At 45.2% G+C, this 15,834-nt stretch overlaps 1 protein-coding gene across 6 annotated transcripts in view; it reads right to left on the bottom strand.

Annotated features, from left to right (window-relative positions):
• The window catches only part of UNK (unk zinc finger), a 683,439-nt gene that overhangs the window by 278,946 nt on the left and 388,659 nt on the right, over window positions 1-15,834 (bottom strand). For all 6 annotated transcript variants that reach the window (XM_085616970.1, XM_085616969.1, XM_085616974.1 and 3 more), the window contains exon 8: window positions 6,270-6,412. In XM_085616970.1, the coding sequence (XP_085473096.1) occupies window positions 6,270-6,412 (143 nt within the window). The remainder of the gene's footprint in view (window positions 1-6,269; window positions 6,413-15,834) is intronic.

The following is a 15,834-nucleotide window of genomic DNA, read 5'->3' on the forward strand; positions in this document are numbered from 1 at the left end:
GCTCTGGAACGGCACTGCCGGAAGCCTCTCAGATGCCAGAACAGCTCTCTTCTCCTGAAGCAGCAGCAAGTTGACGCTGTTCAACGGGATGAAGATTCCTTCCTTCGCTACCTAACTGGAGCCAGCGAGGATGCAACGTCGTCCACAGCGTCTCCAGCAGTACTCCGTGGTGAGTCGTGGGCCATTCCCGCACAGCTTAGGCTCGTCATTTCTCGGTCTCTCCTTGGGGCAGCAGCCGTTGGTACAGGTAGCTTTCCATGCATATGGGGTTGATGTGGTTCGTGGTGATACGGGTGTATGCTCTTTCAGTCTAAGTGCTCCGGCCCAGACAGTCATGAGTCTTGGCACTCCTGGAAATTAAACTTTACCTGTGGCCCCCTCTGGGATATGAGGTCACCTCAGCACGGCAATATGGGTGTGGCGAAACCCGCACAGTGCTTTACACAGCTTACTCTACGGCGGCCGTCTCCTGGCATATGGGGGTCACCAAAAATAATCCTGCATACGGGCGACAGCTCAATTAGTGCCTGGAAATATCCCCGCACGGGGAGTCCTCACGGTAGGACGCCACACTGGATCCTGCTCCCTCCAATGCTCTCCTCTTCCCCACAGGGCAAACTGGTCTAGGCAAGTGCGGGGTGCTCCAGGCTAGGTGATCTTGGTTTTACTGTGTGATGTGCAGTTACCCAGCAGGGAGAGTAGCAAAGACTTGGACCCTAGCCCTGGTCACAGGCAGAAGTCTTGCCAATCTGGCTACTCAGCAATTGTCGGGGACTTAACCTCCTCTTCTAACAGTCCTTTTTCAGACACCAAATGTAATTTAGAGTTTGGATCTTTGAAGTTTTGGGGGGTTCTGCTTCTTTTGAAGTAGGCACTTCTTTTCATCTTCCTTCATGAAAGAGGTCTGTCACAGCAGGGCATCCATCTCTCTAGCCGATTATCCACAACATAATTCATGGGAGTGACCAAGTTTACACCTGGATGTCAGCCACAGTGATATGTGCATCAAAGGGTTAATCTCAGACTCCCAAGCCCTGCTCTATAATTCTCTTCTCAGCCCATCTCCCTTCCTGAGATGTGTCCAAGCCCCTTCCTTGTGATCTATCACTGAATCAAAGAGCAGTTCTTTGAGATGTAAATGGAGTCTCTTTCTTCCTTCTAGTGTGTCCCTACCCAGCACACCGGAATGTAGCAATACAAAAATCTGTCTGGGGAGATTCCTCTCTTCTCATGTCTTTACCAGGCAGGCCTGGGCTTCCCAAAATAGAATCCAAGGTTCTCCATACCATTGCAGGCACACTCACTCAGTGTACATTCATAGCACACTTTCTGCTCAGCACAAATATCTCTACACATTGTATCCTTACATGTACATATGCATATATCACACACACTCAGCCTGCATGCAGTTTTCAGCACTGAAGCTTTCCTGACTTTAACCAGGGTGAGTTATTTAAAAACAAAAAACACACACTGCGAGCACACACACACTGTGCACTGCACAGCTCCTCACCATTCATATATTGTACTTTACGCAAGCACATATATACACTCAAGCACATAGCACATATAGTCCCTGAGCACGCACTGCACAGCACTACATCTCTCATGTAATGTAGTACTTATAGGCATACATGTACCACACACATGTACTAACCACAAATGTACTTCTCAGTACTGCCTCTTCCTTGTACTGTACCCTTCCCAGGCACACATACAACCAATGCAATTACCACTCCTGCCCTCTGCAGCACTCCACATCCACCTGATGTAGACCAAAGGTGAATTAAGCAAACAGCAACGGAACTTTGAAAAAGGTAAGTTAGCCTGTAGGCTCATTAGTGTGCCACAGATTAAAAAGGTCTTGTTCCCTACTACTGATCACTACATGGTTGCTGCCACCACCACCGTGCTTGTGCTTCTTAACTCCTGGTATCCTTCCACCACTATGACGGTAACGCTTTAGGCGCACCTCCCAGTGCAGCAAAACCACATTCCATGAGACAGGCCTATGTCTTGGGGCACACGCATGATCCATGTTCGCCTATGACCAACAAAAAAAAATCAGCATTAGGGATCCAGACAACAGTACAGTTGGGCACTCAGGGCAGAGGTACACGTCTTTACCATGCAGAGGATTTTTCTGTCCCAATATGCCACAATAACAGAATCCGAGAGTTTGTACTTCTTCAGTGCTTCTGACTATTGAGGAGGATCCCCTGGAAGAGAAGCCCCTTGTCACCTAAAAACCATAATGCCATTCATGATCCAACAGCTGACATCTACTCAGCTTACCTACTCTGGCATTTAGAGATCCTGCTAGAGGGTTAGCTACCAAAAAGATGCTCTGCTGGTCCAGCCACCTCCTCAGACGCGAAGCCTCTTAGAAGAGGATTCAGGACCCCACTCTGTTCTGCTTGTTGCAGTGCCACATGGTAGCTGCGTTGTCCATAAGGACTTACAAAGGCTTTTGCTAGATGTATGCAGGAAGGCTTTCAAACCCAGGTGGATTGCCTGAAGCTCCAGAAGATTGATATGGAGCTGGCGACCACAGGTATGTGATCTCCACCTTTCCCAGGTGACCCCTCCCTTTTGAACCCAGCAGTGAAGCATCTGTAAGAACCATCGCGTGTGGGTTGGAATGCAAGAGAGAGCGGCTGCTGGCCAAGCTGGTGCTTGTCTGCCACCACAGAGGATCTTGAGCCGTCTCCCGAGAGATCTATATGTAATTAGAGAGGCAGCACTTATTCCAAGCCCACAAAAATCAGGTCTCAATGCAGGGGCCGCAAATACCAACTGTCATTCAGGAAGAAGAGGATGCAGGAGGCAAGGAATTCAAGAAGCCTAAGAGCCGTCCTCTCTGACACCCAGGATTGTGGAAGGGCTTTGAATGCCACTGTGTCTCCGACAGACTCAATAAAGGCAGCGACCGGAGTTGGTCTCAGGTTGGAATTCAGCTAATTGCCAGAAGACTCCATAGGTAAGAGTTCAGTCTTTATCCAAAGGTGTCCCATTACTGACTGCTGCAAGCTCTTTGAGAAGTCCGTCATCGAGGCACAGTGACACATTTACCACTGACCTTTGAAGATGGGCAGTGACCATTGGCTGAAGTGAAGAACAGCAAATTAGAAGTGCTCCAACTCCACCTTGAGAAATAGATAACACTTGTGGGATTGAAGGACGGGTACATGAAAATACACATTCAGCAAGTGCTTGAACACCGTCCAGTCTCCTGGTTCCAGAGCAGAAAGGGTAAACGTTTTAAATTGGTCTTTCCTCAAAAAGGTATTTTGTGGGTGGAAGTACAGTATATGCCTGAGGCCTCTGTCTTGCTACGGGACAAGGAAGCAGCGCAAATAGCACGAGCATAGCCTTGACAGTGAGCTTTACAAATAACCATCACATAACCTTTCTTTTCTCTGAATCTTAAACCCACTTGATGGCACCATTGGCAAGGCAGTAGGTTGAATTTGTGCAACCAGTTTGCAGCATGGTGTGCATAGAGTCACTCTGTTTGGGCTTAGAGGAAATAAAATGCAGGAAGAAAACACTGAATAATTCGCAGACCTATCTGTCCAATGTGATGGATCTCCAGCTAGGGAGGAAATGTCGTATCATGCCTCCTACCAGAAGGGTGTGCGCTTTTTAGAGGGGAAGTGGAGTTAGACAAGAGATGTCCCTGCTGGTGCGAATGGCCTTGACTGCTGCAAAGACCTCTGCCCTGAAAGGACTGGGTCTGCTGTTACTACACAGGTTAGGAGGGCTGGCGTTTGTCAGCTAGCCCCCTGGAATAACGCTTACACTTTCTGTAATGTTGCTGGAACTTCTTGGGAGGAGACAAAAATCAGAAATATCATGCTGTGACTCGAATGTCCTTAAATTGTACTTCTCTCCAAGTCATCAAAGGACATGCCCAACAAGAACGCTTGGACATCTTCTGAAAACACAGATCAACTCGTCCAGATGTACTTTCGAAGCACAACACTTATGCCAATAACTTTGCCAACACAGTCTGCTCTGTTCAAGCCAGCAGGCAAGCTATAGTTTGCTGTGTCCTGATCGTTTGAGCCAGCAAGCCTCAGAGGTCTTCGAGATGGCCAGCATTATCCTACTAGCCTTGTCCCATAAAGCATGGGTGTACCTGCCTAGAAGGCACACAGCGTTCAAGGATCGTAAGGCTAGACTAGCTGAAGAAAACATTTCCTTTCTGAAGGCAGCAAAATGTTTCGACTCTCTACTCGAATGATTGGTCGGAAAGGCTTTACAAGTGAACGATCAATGCCTATACCACCAGGTTTTCTCTTGTAGGATGCCTTGTTAGAAAATTGAGTTCACCAGAGGATGGTCTGAGTCACCTAGGCATAGTTCGACTGACCAAGGAGCCTGAGCACGGTTTAGACCAGGTTACCATGAGTGTGTCTGGCAGGCCTCGTTAAAAGTGGATCAAAAAAGGAAGGACCTCATAGAAGGATGTCAGCCTTCGTTTCAACAGCAGGAAACAGTAAATTAAGCACTTCTGCTGCCCTTCACACTACTACTGTCAAAGGCACTTTCTTCCGTTGATGGCTCAGATGGAGAGTCTAGTTCAGTCTCTGGAGACGTATCTAGCCCACTGGCTTTCTGAAAATACACGTATAGTCCATCATCGATATAATGAAGTGGTAGGTTGTCCGCATCATCTACATTAAACGGGTTGTGGGGGAACATGTTGCATACTTTGAGCTGCATCAGAGTTGGATCCGTAAAAAAATCTCTAGCTTCTGATACTACTGGTGTTAAGGCCGTTAATTCGAGTCTGGTTGCATACTGACTGGTTGCCCTTTTGCATTCTCATAGAGCAACATTGGCCTGGAGGAGGTAAAGCAGTCTCAGGGTTGGAGATTGGCGTGGGAGATGGGACTGGTGCCAAAGCAGGTGGTGGTATTGTCAGCGCCGGCACAGAAGGGAATGGTGTGGAACCAAGGGCTGGGGTGGAAGTGAAAGCAGACAACTGATCCCACTGGGGCAGTTGGTGCTGGGGATGAGCCTGCACGCAAAAGCCCAAATGGAGCCCTTTATGGCTCGGTAGGCCGCAAAGACAGGGCAGAGGAAGTGAGACGCATCTGAAATAGATGTAGCATGGTCTTTTTGAAGGCTGCTATTTGGTGTGGGGATGAGGACTACCTGACGAATTCAGGCACACCAAGACTTGCAGAAGCACCAGATCCAAGTCATAATACTCTCCAAGTCATAATACTCTTGTACATATAATCTTTAGATTGATGCCTTCGCGTCTTCTCCTCTGATTTTGAGTGATGCAAAGTCCCACTAAGCTTCCTTGAGTGTATGGCACATCAACATACTGGAAGACACAGAGCATGAATGGCACTTTGCGCAGGACAAGCTTCTTGAACGAGATTGTGAATGGCCTTTGTGTGCATAAGAAAACATTTATTGCACAGCTTTGTGTCATGACCTTAGTCCAAGCACCAAAAACATGTTGTGTGGATCCATTACTGACATCTGGTTCCGGCGGTCGCGTTAAGTCTTGAATCTTGTTATTTTTGGGAGAGACATCATCCTTGACATAATGCCTAAGGACGCATTTTGGAGTCGGCGGAAAACTGACAAAGTTAGAAGCGAAACACCAGATGCACGTAGAAGGGCACAGAAAGAAAGGAACAGATGTTAGCATGCAGAGTGGCAATTATATTCAGCTCAGATTCGCCCCCTAATGAGCAGTATAGGGTCACTGCAGAGCCATGAGGAGCCACCTATTGGTTTATGGGAACCCCGAAATGAAATTATCCCAATCCTGTCTGGCTGGTACCTGGGGTTATTCTAAAGGGGAGGAATCTGCTGTTAGAAGTATCCATCTGAAACTTTTTATTTGGTAATTTCGGAAATTGGTTTATATGCAAGGATCATCTTGCTATTTATACTTCTGTTATAATGAATTTAAGTTTCCTTTTATGGGAGAGTAGCAAATCTGTTATGCCCAAGCTGCAAACTATGGGTAAGGGAGGAATGAACAAGGCACTGGATTCCTCACTTGAAATTGTAATGCAATCAGAGGCTATTATGAGAGGTTGACAGAACAAGTATTTGGGGGGCTGTTGCAAGCACAATTGTTCGATGCGCCCATATTTAAAAACTTCTGTATACTACAACCCTAGTGTTAATATCCCAAAAATACAAGGTGAGATTACACTACTGATCACATTTACAGTGACGTTAGAATACAAAGGAATTGGCAATGATGGACTGCTTGCTAGAGATGATCTACATACACTGCCAAGGTCCGGGGCATGTGGGCTTGAGGGGCTCACTGGAACAGAATCACCTGCAGCGGATGGCATGTACATGATGGGACCAGTCTGTGTTGGGCTTGACACTGTTGATGAAGACTGCAGGTCCTCACAAAGAAGAGTGTCTGCAAAAAAACAGAAAAATACAAGCATCACTGATTTACTCAAACAAGTTGAGAAGATATAAAAGAATTATTGGTAAGTACAACTCTCCACAGCATTGCTATGTTTCATAAGTTTACATGCAAATAATAGACAGTAAATCCTTCATACTTCCATAAAATAAAAGTACATAAAATAACATGAGGAGCTCATTCAAATCCTTTGGACTGTTCAAGGAAAGAGTGCATAGGCCAAAAGAATGTGCATATAAAAACGGTATGATTATAGCGATATGCATGTGAGTCTATTATAGACAGAAACACTGGAGCAATATACAGGTACATAGATTGTCCTTCTCCAACACAGGATCATTTGTCGACTCCCAGGCTTGGACAAACAACAACAGAATAAGTTATGCACCTTTGATAACCATGGGTACAAAAGAAAGGTGCTCCATTTCAGGTGCAAACTCTTGCTTACACCCAAATGGGAATTTCAACTTTTGGGTGGGATTGTATTCATATGTTAATTCCACATGTGCTATTTACACATGCCTAAGTGCATAACAGGCAGTTGTATGCAGGGTCATCATGTTTGAAATTAGTCCGCAGCAACACAGAACTGCGAAAACTGTTTTAACACACTGTCACAATGCTATGTGGTGCCACTTAAGTCCAAAGTGTCACACGTTCGTAATGCAGTAAACTAGCTTGTCCCTTCAATTCTCATATTTTGAGCAATGTAGGCTTAAGACAATCAGAGGACAGATTTGGTGGATGATGATAAATTTCTTATTGTTACAAACTATTCCACAGAAACTGTGTTCACAAAGAGTTGTTGCCTTTTCTTCTAACAGATACTATTCTCAATAGACATTTTTATGTTTTTTAAACATTTTTGCAAAGCCTAACAATTTCCATGACGGGGCTTCAGACCAGTGAAAAGGTGAAGAACTCAGATCTTCCAACCACGTTTTTCAACCCTTGCAAATGAATCAATACAATAAAGCTTTTCTAAAGTATAGAGGGTAAAGCAAGTGTCTTACAGCCTCTGCAAAAGAACCCCCCTCAAAACTCAGGAGTGGTTGCTATCTCCTCAGGCTGATTCCTGTGAGTTATCACCACAGCACTCATGGATGCAGACCACTATCCATCGGGAAATTTACTGTTTTGTGACAGCTATATATTTAAAAGCACTTCCACAGGTAACAACAGCTGCCAGATAATCCAGGAGAACTTTAGATGTAATGAGTCACTCTATGTAGCCTCTTCACCATCTTAAATGGATGAAGTAGAGCAAAGAGGGCTTGCTATGGAATAGGATTGTTAGGGTGCAATTGTGTCCCTAACTTAGGAAGGAGCGACAGTTTAACCTTCAAAATCCCTTTGTCTTTAGAAAAGATAGTGTGTGGCAAATCTCTGATAGGGTCCACAACATACCCCCCTTCTGGCTGGAACTCCTATTCCCAGAAAAACTGTTCATCAATCCTTTCAACAATGTACAACCCAAAGGATCTCAAAAAGATAAAGATCATTAGACTTCTTAAAAAGATGGGAAGCACAGACAGATTTACATCTAATGGATGACAGCTTCAAATAGTATTTCAGATAATATAGACAATTAGATTCAGACATTTATCATAGTCTAATCAACCTAAGCTAAACAAACAAAATTTATAGGGGAAACATGATGCGATTCGATCTGACATCCAACATTATATCGAGCATAAGAATGTTCATGACCAATAAATGACAGCTGTCCAAAATTAAATTCCAAACTAATATTACTCTTGTAACAGAAGTGAAAGAAAGAGTGGTAGCCGACCACCCTTTTCATAGAAGGCGGAAAATCCACAAATCTCAGCCAATGTGAAGCCTTCAGAAGCATTGTTGTTGGAACTGTCTGAATATGTTCAAGAGCATCTGACTGCTCCTAAAAAGGGGAAGTAATACACTTGCTTGCACATTCTTTCTTGTACACTTCCAAAACCAGAACATACTTTGCATTCCTGCAAGTTCCATCCGTGACTTCACCCACACATGGAAAGGTTTTGCCAGCATATCTGAATGAAGACTCCCTTTGGGTTGCAATATTTGAAGCTCACACAGCTTTAAAGAACCCACTGCCCTGCATACTTTGATGTAGTGCACAGCACTGGGATTCCATTTCAACAAACCATTTGCCGGCCTTGCACTAGTAAAAGGAGGTTAGTGTGAACCATCCTGATAACAAAGAGCTCCAACAAGTTGATATGGAGGTGCCACTGTTAGGGTAATAGGTGACTTACATTCCGTTCCTACAGATCCACCCCAAACCTAATCATGGAAGAAAGGTTCACCACCTGAACTTTACATTTCAGAGTAGCGAAATCCTGGCCAATTAACCGATTGGCATTCATCACACTAATTCTCAGCAAAGCACAGCCGCACCAAAAGCAGGTCTGTATGCTATCAATGACGATGCAAATACTACCACCTCAGTGTTTATGCAAATACCTCATCCTTAGCCCACACGGAGATACTGGTAGTATGTAGGAAGCAATGCAGCATACCAACCTCAAAACCCAAACTTTAATAGACGTCCAGTATGATTCAAAGGATCCATGCCATTTATGTGCTGGCACAAACACCCTTATCTGAAAAGTGTCAGTCAGTGAAGGTATAAACGGAATCTTCTAGTTGGTGTGGGTTTTGAATTGGTCATCTAAAAAGAAGAAAAACTTACCAACCTGTTAACAGTTCTTTTTCATATGGAGTTTCATTAAATTCAGCATCATAAATAGTCAAACCCTCAGAAAACTTTAAATTTATTGAAAGAAGTCTTAAAACTAACCACAAAAAGGCCTATGTAAACGTATAAATTGCTTTCAAGTTTTAATCCTCAAGTAGCTGTAGCGCTAACTATCCAAGGATTTTTTTTTTTTATTTCAGATGAAGTTTATTTTCAGAATGAGAAGGATAGTACCCATCCTATATTAACATAATTTCAATTTGTAAATTAGCTATAAATGCAGCTCTTTATTACTGCAGTACACCTTAACATTTCCCAAATTCCAGGTTTTAAACTGCCTTCAAAATGTTCTTATATTTATAATTTATATTATAATAAAGGAAAGAGCATTATGGGACTTTAGATAGAAACCAATCAGACTCTTTTTATAGCACATTAGTGAAAAGGCTGTCTTGCAAAGTGCTTTAGCAGCCTGGGTATGCATGCATTCAGGGTTTGCCAGATTTAGTATGTCTTGTTCACTTCCATTTTTTAGGGCTTTTCGACTGGCCTTAGGAATGGATAAGCTTACTAATATATTCAGTGTTTATACATATGCATGGAGATCCAATGATATAGAAGAAAAATGTTGATTAGCTGTAACACTAGTTTTCCTTTATTGTCATCTTCTTTAAATTCTAAAATTAGCTCTAACAATCCTAATCCTTCCCAGTAGGTCAACAAAGATGGAAACAAAAGATTTGGAAGTGTGTAGAATGCATTTCAAAAGGGCTAGTACGGTGTCCCAGTGTCAATACGTACACGGTATTGACACTGTTCAGGTGTTGGAGCAGAAGGAATTCTAAAGCAGTTCTGAAGTCATTTTCTGGGAGGAATGCTTTCACTTCTGATAATAGAGAAAACTGGTAGCAGGCAGTCTTGGTTTTCCAGGGGATGTGTTCCTTGAGCGCAAGGTCAGTGTTCAGGGTGACTCCAAGTGACATGGCATTGGGCGCTAGGTGGCTGTCAGATTCATGTGATTGAGCCATGTCTGTACTAGCAGTTGTTTAATACTGTCATAGAGTATTAGGAAATGTACTTTGGTGGGGTTGTGTGATGGAAGAATTGAAATAAGCAACTGGCATATTTATAACAGGAAGCTCATTCAATCACCATCGCTAAAACCAAAATCTCCACCATAAAGCTCACCTTGAATTTTTCTTTCTGATGATTACTTATGCAAGTCCTCGAGACTAAAATCATCCTCTGTAAAGCGCACAACAAATTAGGAGTAACAAAGACTCATGAACCTTGTAGTCTATTTGGATTTCTCAAATTTTTTCAATGTGAGATCCACTTTGTCACAGACCAATTGTTCTTCATCCTGTGTAAAATGTTTATGATTTGCAATAAAGTCCACAACTGCCAGAGCCTTTTCCAATGTGGGGTATAAATTAAAACGACTGAGAAAATCGGTATGTGGGAACCGGATGACCAAAGTCAAGAGAGAGTGGATATCACCATAACAATCACCTCTTCAATTCAGCAGTTCTTTGTGTGTGCAAGGATCACTGCTCTGTGTACCAGCTGTTGCCACAAAGTATAATGATACATTCTGAATTTATTGGCCATATTTACAGATCCTAGAAACTATTCAGCGAGAACATTTCTCATCATTGTGACCATTCTTTGGGAAACAAAGTGTAAGGCTGAGCATGCTTTAGGACTTCTGGAGTTAGCCAAATATGCTCCTAGAGATTCAGCCTAAGAAAGACTGGTTCAGAAAGAGAATCACGCTGAATCAGCCAGTAGTTCTTTAGCTCTGGTCTTGATATTCCAGACACTAGGGGTTGCTTTCTCTAATATGTCCACCATTCCATTCTTAAGAGCCTAATCAAAAGGGAGAAAATAGGCTTCATCTTGATGTCCCTTGTACAAAATGTCTTTAACTTTGTCATGCACAGTAAACTCATGGGCAGTAGTTCACAAACACTAATGTGGGAAACACCTCCTATAAAACAGCAATATATGTGCAAGGGAGCAAAGCAGTAGATCACTATCTACCTATTCATTTCCCCTGCTCACTGCCACATGGATGGGCATTTGTCCTATGCCTATCGTTTCCAGTATAAAGTGGTGAAATGCACTATCCACTGGATATTAGTATCTGCTAATTTGTCTCCTTGATACTTCATGCCTAAGAGAGGCATCAATCTACATGTTTAGAAGCAATCGCCAGCCCTTGTACTCCACGTATGTCACAAAGCTCTTCCTTCATAAGCTTCTCACACCTTCACAGTTTTTCCAGCCACAGATGCAAACTGGCTTGCAGCCACTTCAAACGAAGCTGAGGTACAAGGTCACACAAGTGCTATGTAAATGTCAAGTAGCAACAACAATATAGATTACAGCAATGAAAGGAAGCGGTTGGCACAACTTTATTCACCCCACTACATGGTTATGAGTCTAGTACACTTACAACCACAAACTGTCACACTCACTTCATTAACTCCTTCCTCTAAGCTCTGTTGAACTCTGGCATTTTGAACCAGCAAAATGTGGTGGGAGATTTCTTGAAGGACCTATAACCTTGCACTTTCTTTGGCAAAGACTATGCAATGATGGCATCATGGACCTATTAAGTTCACACACAGCAGTAATGCTTAAGCTGCAGATTTGATACCAGATATCCACTCCTGGCTATGAAGGTAGATGTTCTGGCAGGACGTCCCTGAAGTTATGAACTGTAAGCCCATGCAGTGTTTCAAGACTGTCAGGGAAATAACATTTCATCCCAAAGGAATATGCAACAATGAGAATCAAAGAGATTAACTGCATTCTATTTTTAACCCTAAACGAAAAGAACTATATTTTGAACACGTCTATGTGTACTAGCATAGGTGGGCACCCTGACAGATAAGCTCTCAAAGGGGTACATCAAGCAACTTCAGGACTGGTTCCGCCTCTTCAACAATTGCAGTAGAATGAAATGAAACCTTTTATTATTGTTTTTTTAGTATTGGCAATGCCTAAAGAGTAGTATTGCTACTGAAGGACTACGAAGGGAGCTCCAGTCTCATGAGTGGCGTGAAAGAGTCTATTTATCACTCTCTGGTCCTGCCGGAATCTTAGGGAGAAATCTCCATCCATCAGCAATCAACTCAGTCGTTCCAGAGCACTAGGCTTTAAAGATGATGCCAACGCAAGCATGACTTTTCCAGATGTCCTGGTTGACATAACCTTTGTAGGTGTCAATTGCTACGGCAGCTTCTCAAACTCAGAAAGATATTCAGTCTTATGATGAGGACTTCAGAATTTATGAAAAAAGCTAAATAAAATGTTGCTTCTGTGACAGATTAAAGTTTTAGGCACATCCCTGGACATATTAGGGAATCTGGACACCTTCCTGAGCAAAAGTTAACTAAAACAATTAGTGACAGCATGATTTATATATTGGGTGTCATTACATCTAATAGGCAATGCATGATGGTAGTGCCAGCCTGGATATGATTGACACCATCAGGTATCATGTAAATGTTTTGGGGTCTCCATATGCAACAGATATTTTAAAAATGAAGTCTGCTGAAGTAAGATCAAATAAAAACCATATTTTCACTTGAGAAGAAAGACGTGGGTGTCGAGGGCTGTCCAGATTCTGCCCGGACTTCTTAGAACCAGGAGATGATCCGAGACACTTCTACTCTCCCTCTTCGGGCGGTTACCATCGTACCATTGCTGGTCACCACTGTCCTTGTGCCTGGTTAATGCATGGTCCAGAACTTTCCCCCCGGCCGGCGGTCTTTTAGTAGGACAGTGGCACCCAGCCGGTGTGACCTGGGTGCAGTGTGGCGTTGGACGCTGGCTCGGTAATTCTGCCGCTCCAGTCTTGCTTGGGTCTCCTCGACGTCCGGGGGTGGGGAAGTATACCCTGGACACATAGGGATTAAGTCTCTTCGTGGCCATCTGAACATGAGGGACCAGGGGCTCCGCAGCGTGGTGCAATGTGGGGTGCTTCTGTATTCCCTGAGGAACTCGTGGAGACGCCGTTCCGGATCCGCTTGTTCCACACTGGCAATCCGTAGCATTTTGTTTAAAGTCCTCATAAACCGCTCTACATCCCCGTTGGCTTGGGGCCATTGGGGCGTGGCATGCCGATGATCGATCCCTCGTTGAGAGAGGAAATCAGCAAACTCAGCCCCTTGGAATGGGGGACTCCGTGGGGAACCCAAAAGTGGCAAACACCTTCTCCAAGATGGAAGCCACATGGAAAAAAGGCGGTCAACAGGATTGGTTCCACTATAGGCTATTCAGAGAACCCATCCACGAGGACGAGCGTGTGCTTCTCTCCAGGGAAACTCACAAAATCTATGCTCATTTCCGACCATGGAATGGTGCAGGCCTCTTCAGTGATTACGGGAATCGGCCACTCGGGAGCGCTGGTTATCTGGCAGGCTGGCCACCATAGCCTCAAGTTCTGGAAATCAGACTTTCTCTCTCATCCTTGCCTTCATTTTGGTCACACCTTGGTGTCACCCATGGGCCAGTTGAGTCGCTCGTTGTCGCAGAGATTGTGGTATCACTAACCTCGTGCCTCTTAGGAGTATTCCATCTGCCGTGGCACTCAATTCGCTCCTTACCCTCCATATCTTTGTCAGCTCCCCATGGTCTTCCGGCGCCCACGTGGTAGTCTGTTGAAGATAGTCCTTCCACGACCCTTTTTGAACCACTTGGAGAGTCCGGGAGTATATGGGGTCTTGCTCGGTGGATGCCCTGATTTGCTCGAGCGTCATTGCCTGGGGGCACGTCGCCGACCCTTCAAAATCATCCTTCTCCTTCTGGAGCGCTGGGTGTCGAGGTAAGAAGTCCGCAGGGTTCTTTGCCCCGGGTCGGTATACTACTTCCATCTGGTAGGGCTGGAGATGCACGGCCCATCGCCCAATCCGGGGTGGTGGGTGAGGGGCTGTCCCTTTGAAGAGGGGAACCAACGGCTGGTGGTCAGTTACCACAGTGAATGGTTGGCCCGTCAGGTACAGATGGAAGTGGTTACAGGCCTATTTTATGACGAGCGCTTCTCGTTCAATCTGGGCATATCTCTTTTCGGTAGGAGTCAGGGACATACTGGCAAACGAGAGGGCAGCCAATCGACCTGGCTGTTGTTTCTGGGCAAGGATTACCCCTTGCCCCACTGGACTGGTGTTTACCAGTAGTTCTGTTCGCTTCGCCGGGTCAAAGTATGCAAGGGTGGATTCTCCTAGTAGCGCGTCGTTGATGCTCTGGAAGGCTTCCTCTGCCCGCGGTCCCCATTGCCACTTGACATCTGTTTTTATAAGGGCCCTCAGTGGTTCGGCGCGGGTTGCGAGGTCAGGAATGAACCTCCCACAGTAAGTAGCCATGCCAAGGAAACTCCGCACTTCAGTGTTTGGAGCTGGGCCACTTCGGATGGCTTGCGACTTCTTCTGGTCCACCTGGATGCCTTGCTGACTGAACACGTACCCAAAGAATTCCAGAGATGGTTGGAAAAACAGACACTTCTCTCTGTGGAAGGTCGCACCGTGTTCACGGAGGCGACGCAAGGTACTTCTCAGGTGTCTGTGATGGTCAGCGGCCGTGGTAGAGTGGATCAGGATGTCATTGCTGACGTTTATAACCCCTGGCAGCCCGGACAACATCTTGCGGATAGTGTTCTGGAATACCTCTGCAGCCGAGGATATTTTGAAGTTCAGCCGCTTGTAACGAAGCAGCCCTAAGTGGGTACTAAACGTTGTAATATAGCGGCTTTCCTCCGCTAATTGGTACCCCACGTTCAGATCGATCTTTGAAAACCACCTTGAGCCATTGACATCCGCAATTATATCATCCATCGTTGGTGTGATGTGATGCTCTCTTTTGATGGCTCGGTTGGGTAACCTTATATCGATACAGAGGCGGATGGTGCCCGGCTGCTTGGGTTTTTCCGCAAAGACCATTGGGGAAACCCAGGGTGTCGGTCCCTGGACCTTTTCAATTATGCCTTGATTTCCAGTTCTTTCTCCGCCAAGGGTCTCAGGTGAAAAGGAACTCTCCTATGTCGAAGAGCGACCGGGGTGACGGACTTGTCAATTTGCAGTTTGATGGGGGTCGCACTTGATGCGTCTAGAGTCCTTGGAAAAGTTCGGGGAACCGGTCCAAAATCTCGTCGACCTGGTGTGTCTGGACGCTCCGGGCAAATGACACGAGGCCGAGGTCTTCCGCTGTGAGACTGCTGATTAAAGTGTCCGCTTCAAGATCTATGAAGTGGATGATGGTTGTAACTTCCTGGTCGTTTGACCTGACTGGGACAGATACCTTTCCTTTCAGGGGCAGAGGAGTTTGGCTCCCATAGGCAAATCTCTTGGTCCGGGACAGAGCGATTGGTGGTCGAGGTTGGAGGCACCGGTATTGCTGAAGGCCCATCACGTTGACGACGCCCCGGTATCAATAATTGCCTTTGCCTCCGATCCGGCGATGTTAATCATGCAGGTGGGCTGCGGTCTCCTGCGATGCTTAAGCTCTCGTGTGAATGATATCAGGTAGGTTTCCACTTCATCCTCATCCGTGGATGAATCTTCGGGCCCTTGGTACCTCTGGCTTACTCTATGAGCTTCCTCCATCTGTGCGAAATCTGCTGTGGACAGGTGACGTACCACTCGTGAGGGTGGCTTTTGTCCTTGTGTGTCTCGGCTTCGAATCCGTCTCCTGCACACTGCTCCGCAGTGGT

This window comes from Triturus cristatus, chromosome 7 (assembly GCF_964204655.1).
Source record: "Triturus cristatus chromosome 7, aTriCri1.1, whole genome shotgun sequence".
Taxonomy (NCBI): domain Eukaryota; kingdom Metazoa; phylum Chordata; class Amphibia; order Caudata; family Salamandridae; genus Triturus; species Triturus cristatus.